General features: G+C 41.2%; 1 protein-coding gene across 9 annotated transcripts in view; it reads left to right on the top strand.

The window, feature by feature from the left end:
• Nucleotides 1–15,852, top strand: part of LTBP1 (latent transforming growth factor beta binding protein 1) — a 276,190-nt gene that overhangs the window by 34,564 nt on the left and 225,774 nt on the right. For all 9 annotated transcript variants that reach the window (XM_077343424.1, XM_077343401.1, XM_077343391.1 and 6 more), the window contains exon 4: nt 12,847–13,022. In XM_077343424.1, the coding sequence (XP_077199539.1) occupies nt 12,847–13,022 (176 nt within the window). The remainder of the gene's footprint in view (nt 1–12,846; nt 13,023–15,852) is intronic.

Genomic DNA, 15,852 nt, shown 5'->3' with positions numbered 1-15,852 from the left:
TTCCTGAAAGTTGCTGTGTAATTGTTTCCAAATTGTTTGACATATTGTAGAAGAAGAAGAGTTGGTTCTTATATGCCGCTTTTCTCTACCTGAAGGAGGCTCAAAGCGGCTTAGAGTCGCCTTCCCTATCCTCTCCCCACAACAGACACCCTGTGGGGTGGGTGAGGCTGAGAGAGCCCTGATATTCCTGCTCGTTCAGAACAGTTTTCTCAGTGCTGTGGCGAGCCCAAGGTCATCCAGCTGGTTGCATGTGGGGGAGCACAGATTAAAACCCGGCTCGCCAGATTAGAAGTCTCCACTCCTAACCACTACACCAAGCTGGCTCTGTAAACGCTGCTGTGGTTTTCTCCTTTTGATCAGGGGTCCTCAACCCCCGGTCCGCAGCCTGGTACCGGGCTGTGAAGGCCATGGTACTGGGCCGCTAGCGGCCGCGCCTGCCTCCCCCCTCGCAGCGAGAGGGGGGAAAGAGGCAGGCGCATCCGCCGGCACGCCAGCGACGCAAACGGGCATGGATGGAGCTGCCGCGCATGCGTGTTTGCACCCCCTGCTGGTGAAACACACACGCGCGGCAGCTCTGCGCATGCACGTTAGCGCCACCTAGTGGCGAAAACGCATATGCGCGGTTACTGCACGTGCACGTTTATGTGCGGCGGCGGCAGCCGGGCCACCGGCTTTTTCCCACCCTCGGAGGCGGTCCCCAACTACAAGAAGGTTGGGGACCGCTACTTTTGATGATATTCCCACCATATCAAAATAGCAGGTGCTCACAAAGGGTTTTATATCAGGTTAAATTTTCTGTATAATGTATTGTGTACAGTTGGCATATAAGTGAGACCCAATAACAAGAATCTGTGATTTCATTATTCATGTTTAGATTTATACTCCATCCTTCCCCAGGGGGCTCAGGACAGCTTTATTTCATAAGTGGCCTTAAATAGCTAGAATTTGCATATAACGCCAAAGGCTGCATATTCAGAGTTTATTATAATGTGATTCTTCATTCAGTTTTGTCACTGTACAAAGCATTTTTATACGTATTGGTTCAATTTGAAAACTCACTGAATATTCAAGATATGTGTTTTGTTTATTGTAATCTCACATAAGCAAAAATTCTGGCTTGATTTGGAGGGTTGGGATTATTATTATTATTTTTTTTTGCTTTTTCCACTTTGGGGGTTGTATCAGAACACCTTTTGTTAACATTTTGAGGTTGTTTAGGAGCAATAATCACATTGGGTTGGATTTAGTGAAAAATTTCCACTGCTTGGGGGGGGGGATTTTTGCCCTTTTGTGTAGCAAATCTCCAATCATCCTTTCCTGCTTTCATGAAGGTCTACTGTTCCCCCAAAATAGTATTTGAGAAGATGTGTTGGCTGTAGTAGAAGGGGGAGGCAGAGAAGTTCTGTCCCACTTAAAGAAATAGCTTTGTCAACAAAAAATTTAACCCAACATGAGACAAAAACATGTACAAATCAGTATAATCTGGAAAATGCAGATTGTATAAATCTTTAAAACACAAGTCTGTGAATAAGGTTGAATGAACTGAGGTAGGCTTTCTGTTAAAATCAGGGCACAAATGTTATTTCTTTTTCTTTTTTTCTGGGAGGAGTGACTCTAGGCTCCCTTAGAAATTTTTGAATCCATAGAGAAGACGGAGCAGTGGGATCACAAAAAATAATTTTATCCCTGACTTTTGTATCTATTTGAAGGTCAGAATAGAACCAGTAAGCATATAACTACCATTTTGTGATAGGGAAAACTCTGATAAATCAAAGTGTGCAATTGTTTAAAAAGCTTTCAGGTTCAGTTAAAATTCTAACTTATTGCATTAGGAACAAGTATGGCTAATTTGACATAAACATGACTGGAGTAATTTAATATTATTTGGGCATGTTTGGTTCTAGCTAAGATCCTTCATCAACTCCAAACTGGAGGACAGGTGTGTGTATGGAGTACTTATTCTTCTCTGTGAATCTTTTTCCTTCAGCAGATACCTTATATAAACAGAGGCCAACACTTGTGTTGGGGAAAGGAACAGATTAGGGAGACTGCTGGTTTATTGTTCCGTCCAGCTTCCTCTTCAGGCTTTCCTTCTTTTATTCCCCTTCTACAATTATTTTTGAAAAGGGAGGGGGGAGGTATTGTTTGGCAGCAGCCATTTTGGGTTGGTACTTACCACCCCTCTTAAAACTCTAAAGGAGCCTGCAGCCTCAAGACAGTTGGGAATCCCTGACATATGCTATACAAAGGCTCCTTGCTAAAAAGTTTCCAAGACGAATGGTTGCCTGAGAAGATAAAACTACAATTTGCCTGGTGCAGCCACATAGAAACAATCTGAGCCACTTTTGCAGTTAAAGAAACTGGGTGCACGTACAGTCTTTCTCTTGTTGCTCAACCACCAGATACTATAGCTACCTTATATATTCTGTCCTCCTATTGTACCAAAAGAGCATGTGACATTCCATTTCCTCTTATGGTAATGTTTTTAGGCTTAGTTATGCTGTACCTTAAATTGGGCACCTGCCAAGTGACCTGCTTTAGCTAGTTAAAAGTTAAAGGAAATGCTGAAGGCTAAATATGGTGAGATTTACAATCTCATCGTTGTTGGGACATGGAAGAAAGAAATTAGATGAGAAGTACAAATACATCAATTTTTGTTCAGGGTCAGATTAACTGCATTGGGAAATCTAAAATCAGAGCTACAGTCTGCAGAGGGCAACATTGTCATAGCAGAAATAGATGAAATGGGGGAAAATCCCTTTCTGGAGTTACTGTAGACCTAGAGATCTCCAACTGATTCTGACTTTTCTATCCAGTAGTTATTGAAGATGTTCCATAGAACTTGGTGTATGGAATGCCATAGGAGTTGGTGTTGTCACTATTAATATTTAACATCTGCATGTGAATTGGCTCCCATCAATATGTTGATGAAATCCAGCTCTAGCATCCAGAAGCAGTCATCTCTGACCTGCACTAATGCCTAGAGCCTACAATTAAGTAGACAAGGGTGCACAAATTGAAAAAAACAATTGAGATGGAGATAATGCTATTGTGTGATGCCAGTGTTCTACCTATAATAGTTTTCTTATTCCTACCTCCTGTCATGTTTTTTGAGCAGCAGGTAATGACTGTGGCTTGGTTGAGGGTTCAATTCCCTTGTAGGACTGATGATTCCTTATGATCTAATAGGCCTATCTGGTGGGAAGGGGTTCTGGGGCCCTTGGTATATGTTATCAGTTCATTGGTTTTCGATTGTTTAAGAAGCTCTGATAGGCCTGAGGTGTCAAATATTTGTATACAAGTTTTCTTTCCATTGAAGATCTTTTTTTCTTACAGCAAGCAAACAGATTCCAGTCACGCAGTTATACATCTTGAGGTCATGGCAAAGTATGTTGGTGTTGTGGTTACGTGTGATGTTATACATGTGAGGGGGGGGGGAATTGCATGTTTGCCTAGATTCAGTTCTGCTAATCATAACTGATCTAATAAATTAGGAAGGCTTTCATGGTTGAAGTCATAATTGATGTCAAGTTGACTTACAACTAGTCATGCTTGGTTCGGCTGTGATGCAAATGGAAGTTAAAATCTTTATATAGACAAGAAAGTAAATTGCCTAGAGGTTATTTTTAACTGACCAGTACAAATGATCAAACCAGTTCCATTTATTCAGATGCTGAGTCTCAATAGCTTTCCTTAATTTCCATATTCCCAGCTTGATGTTTGGGTTATCATTCCCTTTGGCAGACAGACACAGGCAGTGAAATCTCTGATGCTGACCTTTCTTGGTGCAACCAGGATCGAGCTGTTACTCTGTGGCAGGCAGCTGTGATAAGATAGCCACAAATACAGAGCTGATACCAGTAGGAAAGTAAACGGGTTGCCTTAAGTTGTTAAAAAATAAATAAATATACTATTGGCTAGTAAAAAGGAATCACATGTTTTGATTGATACTAAGACACAGATTTTCCCCAGGCAGGCTTGTTTTTGTACCTTGTTTTGTTTTCCAAAGCAGACTTGTTTTTGTACCTTATTTCCTCTAATCTGGTGTTGTTGTTTTTTGCTATCACGTAAGAAAACCAGACAGGTATTTAAACAATCATACACTCAGTTTGGTATGGCCTGGTGAGAGTTTCTTGAACATCATGTTTTTGAAAATGAGGGACATTTGTGATACAGTGTGTACGAATGGTCTTGAATCATTTTTCCTTTTAATAAACATTCAACTTTGCATTACCTAGCCCTTGGGTGTGCCTAAATTAACTCCTTTCAGTCTGGATCTAAGATCTGCAAAGGGCTTAATTGAAATCAAGCAGGTAATCAAACTGGCTGAATTTTACTGTATTATTGAAAGTTGTGATAATATTGACGTTCATTTTTCTTTTACTCTTCATTGATAAAGAATACAAAATCCCCTTTTAAAAATCAGATGTTTATGCATGAGTATAAAATGCTCTGTTTAATTTAGCAAGTTTTTTTTTTACTAGTCTGTTCATTCTTACGATGTTGCTATAAGTTGTCTCTCTATTTTGGCTCTATACGTTAACTGTGATATAACATGCAGAGTTATAATTCATTGGATTATGTGTTCATTGTGTGCGGGTTTTTCCCCTTGCCTGATGAGTAGCAACATGCTGCTTAAGATGATAATTTAGTCTAAACTAATATGTTTGGGAATTCAAGCATCGACTGCTTTGGAGTCATTAAGGAAGGAAGGAACAAAAGAGAGCTGTTTCAGACACCCAGTAATGAAGCATGAAATCAAAGGAATGTGAAAAGAAGCTTCTCAACCCTATCCCCTAAGGATGTAATTTCAAACACCTTATAGCCTCTCCTTTTTGTTTATATAGTTTTAACTTGTTTTAATGATAGGATTCTGTTTCACAATCCTTGTACAATATTCAGTACAATTTGAGTGCCATCTATGCTATCACACCTCCCTAGGACAAAGTTTGGGTTGAAAAGTTTAAGGTTATGCATCATATGTTTTATGTACAAAACAAACAAGTGTGTTTAATGTGGAAGGTACTTCAGCTGGAATCCAGAGAGCCAATTTGGATTTGGGCACCTCTTGTAGAATTTTTGGTTTCTTTCTGTTCAATGGTAGATCTCCATTTCTTGTCAGGAACTGCTTTTGAAACTTTCCTCTGTTTCAAAGGAAGTTTGCCAAATAGCTTGGGGAAGAGGCTTCTACCTGAACAGTAAAAATCCAGAACACTTTTGGCTGTAGCTAGAACACAAGAAAAGCCATGCTGCATCAGACTAGTAGTCTGCAAAGTCCAGTCTCTTCAGCATTTCCTCATAGAAAGGAAAGGTACTCCAATCACTTGAGGCCCTCTTCTGTACTTATTCCAGCTCAGCAAAATCCTTTTTGAGATATGATGAACAGAACTGTACACAGTATTCCAAATAAGGATGCACCAATAGCTCTATAAAACGGCATTTCAGTAATAGCAATTTTTTCCTTTCTTAATAATTCCCAGCATGGAATTTGCCTTTTTTTGTGGTTTGCTTGTCCTTCCCTCACATCAGTGGCCAGATGAGTCCTGGATGGCCTTATTTTTGACACCCCTGATTCAAACAATTGCGATTCATACAAGTACTAGTTGTCTTCTCTCATAAGATTATTCAGGATTCTTTGGTGAGGTACCTTGTCAAAAGCCTTTTGGAAGTCCAAGTTTGCCAGTTCATGTATGTTTATTTGGTTAAAGAACTCCAAAAAAATTGGTTATTCTAAACTTCTTTTTGCAGAAGCTATTCTTAATTATTTTTTTCAGCCCCCCTCTGGATCATGTACTTTATCTTTAATAATAGTTTTACTGTTTTACCCAGAACAGATTTTAGACCAGGTGTTCCCAAACTGTTTTGGGCTGCTGCCCCCTTGACTCCCAGGCCACAACCCTACTGCCCCTCCCACATACATACAAACACACAATCTTTCCTGGTGTTAGGTCTACTGCAAATTCAAAGCTGCAGCAGGAAGAGTCAGATTGCTGCCCTCCTGCTGCCCCAACATTTCTCACTGCCCCCCTACTGTTCCAAAATGCCTCACTGCCTCGCTGGATCCTTCCAGCACCCCTAGGGGGAGGTTACTGCCTACTTTGGGAAGCTCTATTTTAGACTAACTGGCCTGTAATTCCCTGCATCATCTTTGGACCCCTTTTATTATTATTATTATTATTATTATTATTATTATTATTATTATTATTATTAGATTTATTACCCACCACTCCCTTGCGGCTCGTGGCGGGTTACAACAGTATAAAACCCCATAAAATACATTCAAATCCCATTGACACATCTGCAATTAATAAGCTACCTGGCAAGAGCGGCTAATCGACTACCCATTCCCCCGCTAGCGGGTGGAGAGGGGATACTGATGGTACCCGTCTCTAATCCCAATCCTCAGGTCCCGGGGGGGCATAGATGTTAAGCCTGGTCTCAACCGTAAACTCAACCTTAAAATGTGTGTGACATTTAGTACTTTCCAGTCCTCTGACACAACAAATTGCATACATTGATTAGTTGATCAACAGTTCCTCATTTGAGTTCCTTAAGAACCCTATCTGGACCTGGAGACTTGTTAATCCGTTGGTTTGTTGAATGTAGATCATTATTTACATGTGGCTTTTCTAAATAGTTAAGAATGCAGAGGCAGAAAAAAAATAAATATTTTTCATTTTTAAAAAGCTGGTACATAGTATTTTGGTCTTTTCATCAGATGCAGTTTCTAGCAAAGGGGAAGGAGGAATTGCACTTTTGACAAGAAACAAGAGATTTCCTTAGAAGCCAGAGAAATGTCTTAAATACTTTCACTTTACTTACTACAAATAAGAAAACAACCTATTCCTAGACCTCTGGTATGCTGTCTGGGTTTTTGCTCCACAGTGCAGAGTGGTTTGGAAGTAAGAATGCCAAGTTCTTCCAGACATTGTTGGTTCAGAAATAGTCTCATATTTGCTTCTTGCAAGCTGACATTGGACTGAAGTTGTACGTATTTTGCAACAGAAGGAGTAGATTCTTTTTCATGTACTATATCCATCTTGCACATGGGCTGAATTCTGGTATACAGCATTCTTTGGTTCGTGTTGCCTATATTTTCCTGCTTTGCAGGGTGATGAATTTGGATTACAAAAATGAAAAATAGCAAAATGTGTTCTCATTTAAATTAGGTGAATGACAATGCCTACAATGCTTCACAAATCAGTAAGTACCAAAAAAGTTTGACTTTCAGTGAAGTCTTAGGACTAGTCCCATCTCCACTCCCCAATTTGTATGATCAAAAACTTCTATCTGTCCCAAATGTGCACTTGTATGAGCAGTCATACAGCATGGACAAGGAATAAATGAAACTGTGGCAACTTCTTGCTGTATTTTTGATATTGCAGTGCAACAAAGATGGGTGAGCACACAAATTATCTGTCAAAGTTGCTCATCACCACAGGCTCTTAAATAAAGTTGAAATGGCCATCTGGGCGGCACTGTCTGGGTCTCGAGTCTGCTGTCCGGGTCTGTCTGGCCCTAGGACTGCACAGGCAGCGGGCCAATCCAGAGGCGCCCAGCTTTGCTGGATTGGAACAGCCCCTACAGCGCCTGCCTCCCCCAGGTGCGTGGCCCCGTTCGCACAGCCTCGCTGCCACATGGCTCCTGGCCACCAAGGGCTACGCTTCCCCGACTCACCTCCTTCCAGCTGCCTGCTGCCATGGCACCCTTGTCCTAGAACCGTGCCCTGCGGTGGCAGCCCGCAAACCTCTGCTGACCCATCACGGGCCCACCCGCACCACACATGCCTTCTGCCTGGAGGCACCCCACGGCCTTGCACCTGCACGCCACCACACCGCCGCCTCTATGGAGGCCTTGCCACCACGTCGCCCTCTGGCTGCCCGCTGCTAAGCCAGCCGCTCCCCATGTCTCTGACTGCCAGCGCAATGCTCCGCCGCCCTGCCCTGGCTGCCAAGGATGCATTCCTACTGCCGCCATTGGCTACCTGCCACTCTCTGTACCGCGAAGACAGCAAGCCCTCTGTGTGCCCGCCGCCAGGCCAGCCACTCCCGCTGTCCCTGGCTGCCAGCATGATGCTCCGCAGCTCTGCTCTGGCCCCCAAGGACGAGTTCCTGCCGCTGCCATTGGCCACCTGCCGCTCCCCCCCCCCAAAAAAAAACACCACCAGCAAGCCCTCTGTGTGCCTGGCGTTTGAAAAGAGAAAGCACAGGCATACAGTTGGGAATAACTAGGACTGATGTTGTGAAAATTCTTTTCTCCAACCCAGTTCCATGGCATCATCAGTTCTCTGCTGTCACTCCCCACATTTTAACCCTTTCTGCAAGACCATTCCCTCTTGCCTAAAGTATTTCATGTCAGGAATTTTACATCCTCTCCCTCTATGAGGCAGAGTGGAGTTCATTGTGCATGCTTGATTTGAACTAGCCTTCTTGTGTTTAAATTTCAACCTAAATAAAAAGTGCTTATGATTTTGGTGTGAGTTATTGGAGTGGATGGGTGTGTCAGAAATTGCTTCTGAAAGCGAGTTTGTGACAGGGCAATGGATAATGTAAAAAAAGGTTAGAAACAATTTGAAACTTAAGGAAATTTAAGGATATAGTTATTGAAGCACTGAATACATAAAAGAACATTCATTTACGGGTTAGGAAAGCGTTGAGACAACCAGAAATTTGAATAGGATAGGGAAATTCAGATACAGAAAAAATGCAAAGACAAATGCAGAAGATATAAAAATATTGTTTTTTTCCCCTTTGTGTGCATTTTGGCTGGACTTCAGGTACGCAGTAACTTGCATGCTGGGTTATAAGCATTTATCATTTGTTTTTATGACTATTCCAAAAACATGTCACAGGGGCTCCTGACCTTTTTGGACCTGTGGGCACCTTCAGAATTCTAACACAGGTCCAAGGGGTCTAGTTCTAGGTGCTCCCGAAGAGGGTGCTCCCATCTCTCCATTATGTCCAATAGGGTGCCCCCATAATGGAGGGATGGGAGCACCCTCTTCAGGAGCCCATAGACATGGATCCCTTGGACCAATTTGGAAGGGAGTCAGGGAAGAGCCTCCTGCATCTGCCCTGAAAGTTTGGAGACTGTACCTCAAACCCCTACCTCCTCAGGCTCCAGGAAAGGGAGAAAAGCCGAAATTCCCATTGTAGTCAATGGAGGAAGGGGATTGGTTGCCTGAATTGATTGACAGGCGGAAGCGCAACATGTACAAGGCATGTTGCTCTCTTCCACCATTTCCAGCAGCAGATGTGGAGGGTGAGATACACAAAAAGGTGGCAGACAAAGATGAGACAGCAAAAAGGTAAGGAGGACCTAGGAAGCAGGATAAAATTTAGAGCTTTGCCATTCAGCTGGCGTAATGCTATTTTTACTAATATGTGGAAATGCCATATATGTTGCAAGAGCTGTGGATGATAGCACACAAGACAGTCATTTGCAGTGGTCATTCAGGAGGAGGAGGAGGAGGAGGAAGAGGAGTTGGTTCTTATATGCCGCTTTTCTCTACCCAAAGGAGGCTCAAAGCGGCTTACGGTCGCCTTCCCATTCCTCTCCCCACAACAGATACCCTCTGAGGTAGGTGAGGCTGAGGGAGCCCTGATATCACTGCTCGGTCATAACAGTTTTATCAGTGCTGTGGCGAGCCCAAGGTCACACAACTGGCTGCATGTGGGAAAGTGCAGAATCAAGTCCAGATTAGAAGTCCACATTCCTAACCACTACACCAAACTGGCTCTCAGACACTGTGTGTGGTCATCTCAATGCACACGTTCTCTAATTCATATGCAAAGGGCAGCATCTACATTATGCAGTTTCAATTCATGCTACCTAAGATCTGTTTTTGTGGGATATGTGTTTGCACGTACTCAAGCTGCAAGTATGCATGTACTGAAGTGATTGTGTATTGCATTACTGTCCTGGTATGTGCAATAGCACTAGAAACATAATGCCTAAAAAGGGCTGCAGTCTTTGATAACATGAATGGAATGGGATATTTTATAGGATAGAACAGGAATGGGATATTTTATTAGTGCCCTTACAGAGAAAAATAGATTTTAAAAAATGCCCACATTAAACTGAGTAAAATGCAAAAGGCTCAGGGATGTCACCCCTCTTGACTTGGCTTGTTGCACTTGCCAGTTCGGAGAAATATTTTCCAGTGAACTGAATAGTGTGACTACACAGTATGCATCACAGTCTCTGCATCCATGGGAAGTTGCTTGATGAGCAAAAGTGTGTAATGTGCCTTTGCAAGCGAACATATGGGAGCCAGTGGTGTTTGTGGTTTAAACTTCCATGGAAAGGGAAAGTCATAACCACTCTACTCTGTTATGTTAATTGCGTGCAGAAGTAGCTCCCTAATTCATGGCAGGTTTCCATTGCAACTCAGAGGTGGGTAAAAATGGCTCTTTGTGCTGTAAAGCAATCATGAATAGTAAGAAGGCACTTTGCCAGTAGTTCAAATCAGGAGGCAGTCTGTGATTCAGTTGTATTTGTACACATGGTGTGTGCACACTCAAAGAGGAAGTCAGACTCCACTTATAACAAGTAGTCATCCCCTGTATATCATTACAAGATCATCTGACAAAGCAGTGTTTCTGAATTCCAGGATGAATTCATTATGTTTGTAGTTTATTTAAAGCATCCTTTAGCCGCATAAATACACCTGCACTTGGGGGAGGGGGAGCAGTTTATTTTAAGAAAGAAATATTTGTTAGCTTAAATTTTGGAAAAATGTATGTGTGTGTGTGTGTGTATGTATATATATATATACATACACACACATACATACACACACTAGCTTCAAAGCCTGTTCCTAAAGCCCGTTCCTAAGAACAGGCCTTGAAAGGGCCCCTCCCAGGCAGCTTAAAGTGGCTTTGGGCCGCAGCTCGCAGTCAGATCAAATGGGGCAGGTGGGGGCTGGGCAGCTCGTTAGCAGGGCTGGGACAGAGCTCCTTAGCAGGCAGCCTAGCAGGCCAAGTCAGCAGGCCCAGCCTAGCAGGCCAAGAGGTCCTCATTAGCAAGCCCTCCACCATGACCCTTAGCCCAGGGCCCTCTCCCCTTACCTGCTGCTGGCTCCAGACATTGAGGTGTCTGAGACCAAAGAGGCTAGAGTCCAGGGATGGAGAGTGGGAGCTGCAGGGGCAGGGCCAATCAGGGCAAAGCTTTCTCCACCCTGATTTTTTTTTTTTGGATGTATGTCCCACTGTATTCATTGAGACTTACTCTCATGTAAGTACATAAGACTACAGCCTTGAATTATTAAATCATTCCTGAATGTTTTTGGCAAATATAGTTTGCTTGTCTGATTTGTTACTTAATTAGTTTGTTGATTTACTCTGCAGATGGGGGTATGAAAGAGAGCTAGGGCGCTAGAAAAATAGTCTAGCAAACCATTTTTAAAAGGATTGTTATGAACAAACATCAGTTTCTTTTAGCAGTTGCTGGCTTGTGTGGCCAAGCATCAGACGTACAGTAAATAACTTGCATTTATAAAAGATGGTTGGAGTTAGGGTTGGCTTACTTAGTCTAGACGGTATTTTCCTTGCCAAACATTACTTCTCTCAATTCTGCCTGTCACAATTGTTTGATAAAGGCAGCCCAAGGATACTACATATCAAGAGAGTTTACTTGAACTCCAGAATGAGTAATATTTGGGCTTATACTCTGAATACAATACAGTAATGATTTTGAATGAGTGACCTCGGGCATTGTTCCAAGTCCACACAAGGTTCCAACTTGTAGAGAAGCCATGTGTTTATGAAGAAGTAAGATTGTACTATCCGTCCTCGCTTACTGAATATGCTTAATCTGCTCCACACGGAGGCCCCTTGTATGGTCTTAAAGGCAAATTATGTAAAGATCAGCACTATGTACATTGCAGTGTATATGAAATGCAGGCTACAGATATGCTAAATAAAGGCCAATGCACCCAACTACAATTTTAAGTTCTTTCCCATTTTCATCATGTATAGGCTCTGCACAGCTCACTCTTATGAACTCAATAACAAAATAGCCAGCTTGAAGTAATAGCTAAGAGCAGTGGATTCCTCACTCCTCCTCATACTAGGTGAGCTTGGGCCAATCACAGTTCTCAGAATTCTCTCAGCCCCACCTACCTAAAAAGATGCCTGTTGGGATGAGAGACAGGGAAGATAATTGTAAGCTGCATTGAGGCTCAGTTAGCAGAGAGGAAAACAGTATGAAGGCCTGAGGAACCCCAGGAGCAAGGTGGGAATGAAGGGTTAATCACAGAAGGTGACTACTATATGGACATGGTATTGACCTAAGTTGTGGGCTGCACCAAGGCAATGAAAGGTACAGTGGTGTCAGGGATTTAGAAGGTGCCATAATCTGGAAAATAAAATGAACCCAGGGGAAAGAAACCACTTCCAGGAGAAACTAGTGAGAACCTGCCTTAAACAAAGGGTCGGACCTGGTCCAAGGCCATGGAAACATGTGACAGAGTTTATAATAATATACATGTATCAGAATTTTAGAGAGCAGCTGTCTTCACTGGAGACTTCTCCCATATAATGAGCAATGTGCTGCTGACTGGACATGATGTGTGATGAAGTGTTGAAGATTTGTCAAGAGCCCAAGGCCTCATCTCACTGTGAAAGTGAAAGAACTTGTTCTCTTTGGTGAGAATAGATATCTGTGTGTCAGCTTCAGAAATATCTTTTGTTGAGGAAATGCTTGTCGTCTACCTGCGCAGGGCTCTGCAAGTGTTTTGAGTTACAGCTAATAATTATAAGAGCCTTATTGTTTGTTTTGTCATCATTGCCATTTCTGATTTAATGAAGAATTTTAAATCAATTTCTCTATCTGTTCTTCAAACAGAATGATACCCCTTTCATCTCAGACTTTGATGATGAATGTCCACCATGGACAAACACAAGAATATATTATCAAACCCAAATACTATCCAACAAAGAAAGTGGTGTCGGGAGAACAATCTACAGAGAGTTCGTTGCCTTTAAGAGTGAGCCATGATCAACTTGCTTCATCTTACCAGTGTAAGTATGAGTGGAACATATTGAATTAAAATGGTGATCTTGAAACAGAGAAAGAGCTCAGGAGTTGCAGGGTGTCCTAATACTGGGTGACCTCAATTAAATTATGTTCAAAGTATATGATAATGAAACAATATGAGAAAAGATTGTGCCTAAAAGCAGTTAGGTAGCCAAATCTGCAGGAGGACGTGTTGCATTGAATAGTTACTAGTGAACTAAATTTCAAGTTGGGTTCAATATAAATAAGGGGCAGAAAATGCTACCTCTATTATGCTGATATAGTGGGTGATGATTATCAATGAAAGTTTTCAAGGAAAACTTTAATTGCAGTAGTGAAAACGTCAAATTCAACATTGGGAATGGGTAGGAAAGAAATTCATTCAAGATAAAACTGCTATCTTCATCTGAATCCTTGGTGCAGCAGCATTTAGAAAATTGCAAGAAGTTTTATTTATCAGCAAACAAAATAAGATCTAGAACATTTTCCCTGAGGAAAGGCAAAAGACTTTTCAAATAGATGAATATAGGAGATTACTATGATTGCAATTTATAAAAGTAGGAACGGTATAGAAAGTGCCTGAGGATATATTTTTTTCTCACTCTCATAATACTAGAACTTGGGTTGACGCAATGGCAGTTAGTTTAAAAGGAACAAAAGGAAGCACATTTTGAAATTATGTACTATATATAATATATAATATGATATGATATGATCATAGCTGCTGGTTTAGCTAGATTGATGGCTTAGGTTCAGGTTACGTATATAATGGCTATAATGGCTCTTCCTTTGGCTTAAAGTAATTTACAGCTGTGTGTATCTTCAAATTGGTTGTGGCTTAATGGAGGGAGGAGAGGGATAAACTTTCTACCTTCTGCATGTTGTTGCTACTTACAATAACAGTGTAGCAATGTGGATTTTGGTTAGTATGTGTGTGGAAAGGTAGAAGGTCAAATCTTGCTCTTTCCCTGTCTTTGTGGCTGTCAAGGGTGCTTGTAAATGGTTCGTCATCTTCTTGGAGAGAAGTGACAAGTGGAGTGCCTCGAGGATCTGTCCTGGGCCATGTTTTGTTCAATATATTCCTAAATAGTTTGGATGAAGGAACAGAGGGGGTGTTTATCAAATTTGCAGATGATACTAAACGGGAAGGAGTAGCAAGCACAGCATTAGACAGAATCAGGATACAGGATGATCATGACAGACTGGAAAAGTGGGCTGAATGTCTGCTGACAGCATTCTACATGCTTTTTACATCAAGTTGGTCAGCCTCACCACCTGCACTTCCCATATGACTGACTCATTTACTTGTCTTCTTTTCCTTGAATGCAGCACATTAATACACAATTCTGAGGAATAGTTTGTTTTACAGGTTAAAGGGGTAGATAATGGCAGGGAATTGAGAAGAATACCATCAGGAAAGTTTTCATGCCAGAGAATGACCAGTAACAGCTATAATCTTGACAAAACCTAGGAGAGTTCATAGAACCTTTTCTTGTCATGTCAGAGAAAGAAAGAAAAGTACAAAGCAAAATTATGTCCAATTTGATTCACTGGCCAAGGTGTTTATGTAATTTTCTCAGTTAGCCCCAAGAAGTTATTGTATGCATGACAATTTTGAACATAGAAAGAGTACTAAGAGGCTAGGTACAAGGAAACTACAGAGTAGCCTTGCCAAGGACAAAGCAAAATTGTATATCAAGCCAAAGGCTTAAATCTGATAAAACCAAATATTGCTGCCCAATTTTCTCTGTTTTTGTTGTTATTTTAACAGGCTCTCAGGGTGGAGCAGAACAATTCAAACAGCTGCACCCCATGGGCTAAGAGAAGGTGGATGCTTCCTTCTCTAGGAAGTTCCATCAGGGAGTAACTCTAACCTCTTGCCCCTAGAGAGTGGGTGTTGAAGGCACACAAGTACTTATTAGAGGAAACAACAGGTGAAACAAAAAGGCAGAGTTTGCACAGTATATGTATGGTAAATATAGACTGAGTACACAGTGAAAGATATGCTTAAAAATAAATATGGAGCAGCTGTCCAAACTATTGGGCATTGTTGATGTTATGCACTGAAAATAAGCCATGGGCTTCATAGAGGAAAAATAAAATATATGTTCATGTTCAGGATGTAAGGTAGTTGACAACTTTTAGCCCAAAATTCTTATGAGCAAAGCTTTCCATCTTTGAAAACATTCTTAACATGTGAAGTTATTTTTTTCCACCACTGGAAAATGTTTTAAATCACATTATATTCAAGGATGAATTTTGTGTTCTTTTGAGTGTTCTTTTAATAATTTGGTAACCTTTCTATGCATCAAAACAGGAGTTGATGAAATACACACACACACACATTTAAATCTTAATTTAATTAAATGTATGTTGTATATTGACTTTGGCCTTTAAAGCATATTTTATCATTTTTGTCTTGAAGTCCTTGTGAATTTGAGCCTACAAATTTATATTGCCATGAAAATCACACTCGTATTCTCACCATCAATTGTGTATTCCTTTGTGGATGTTTTAAATTATTTCATAGTTTATAGCAACCTTTTCTATTAAACTATTTTAGACTACTGTGCACATTGATTTATGGGTCTCCAAACATACAACGTTTGAAATTCTGAATATGGAATCTTTTGAGTAAGCTTTGGCCTTAATTGTAGAATTTCTGCCCAAGGAAATGTAGCACATTCTAAAATTGGGACAGATTATGTTTTATGATGTTCCTAGAGACTGAAACTTTGCCATTTTACCAATTTATAATTAATAGACCATATTAAATATGTTAACATTTTCCAGCATTTATTTCATGGGTTAATTTTAGCATGCAACAATGGTAGT

The sequence above is a fragment of the Paroedura picta genome, chromosome 1 (assembly GCF_049243985.1).
Source record: "Paroedura picta isolate Pp20150507F chromosome 1, Ppicta_v3.0, whole genome shotgun sequence".
Lineage (NCBI taxonomy): Eukaryota > Metazoa > Chordata > Lepidosauria > Squamata > Gekkonidae > Paroedura > Paroedura picta.
The sequence above is the reverse complement of the archived record's forward strand: the minus strand, read 5'-3'. Positions and strand labels throughout refer to the sequence as shown.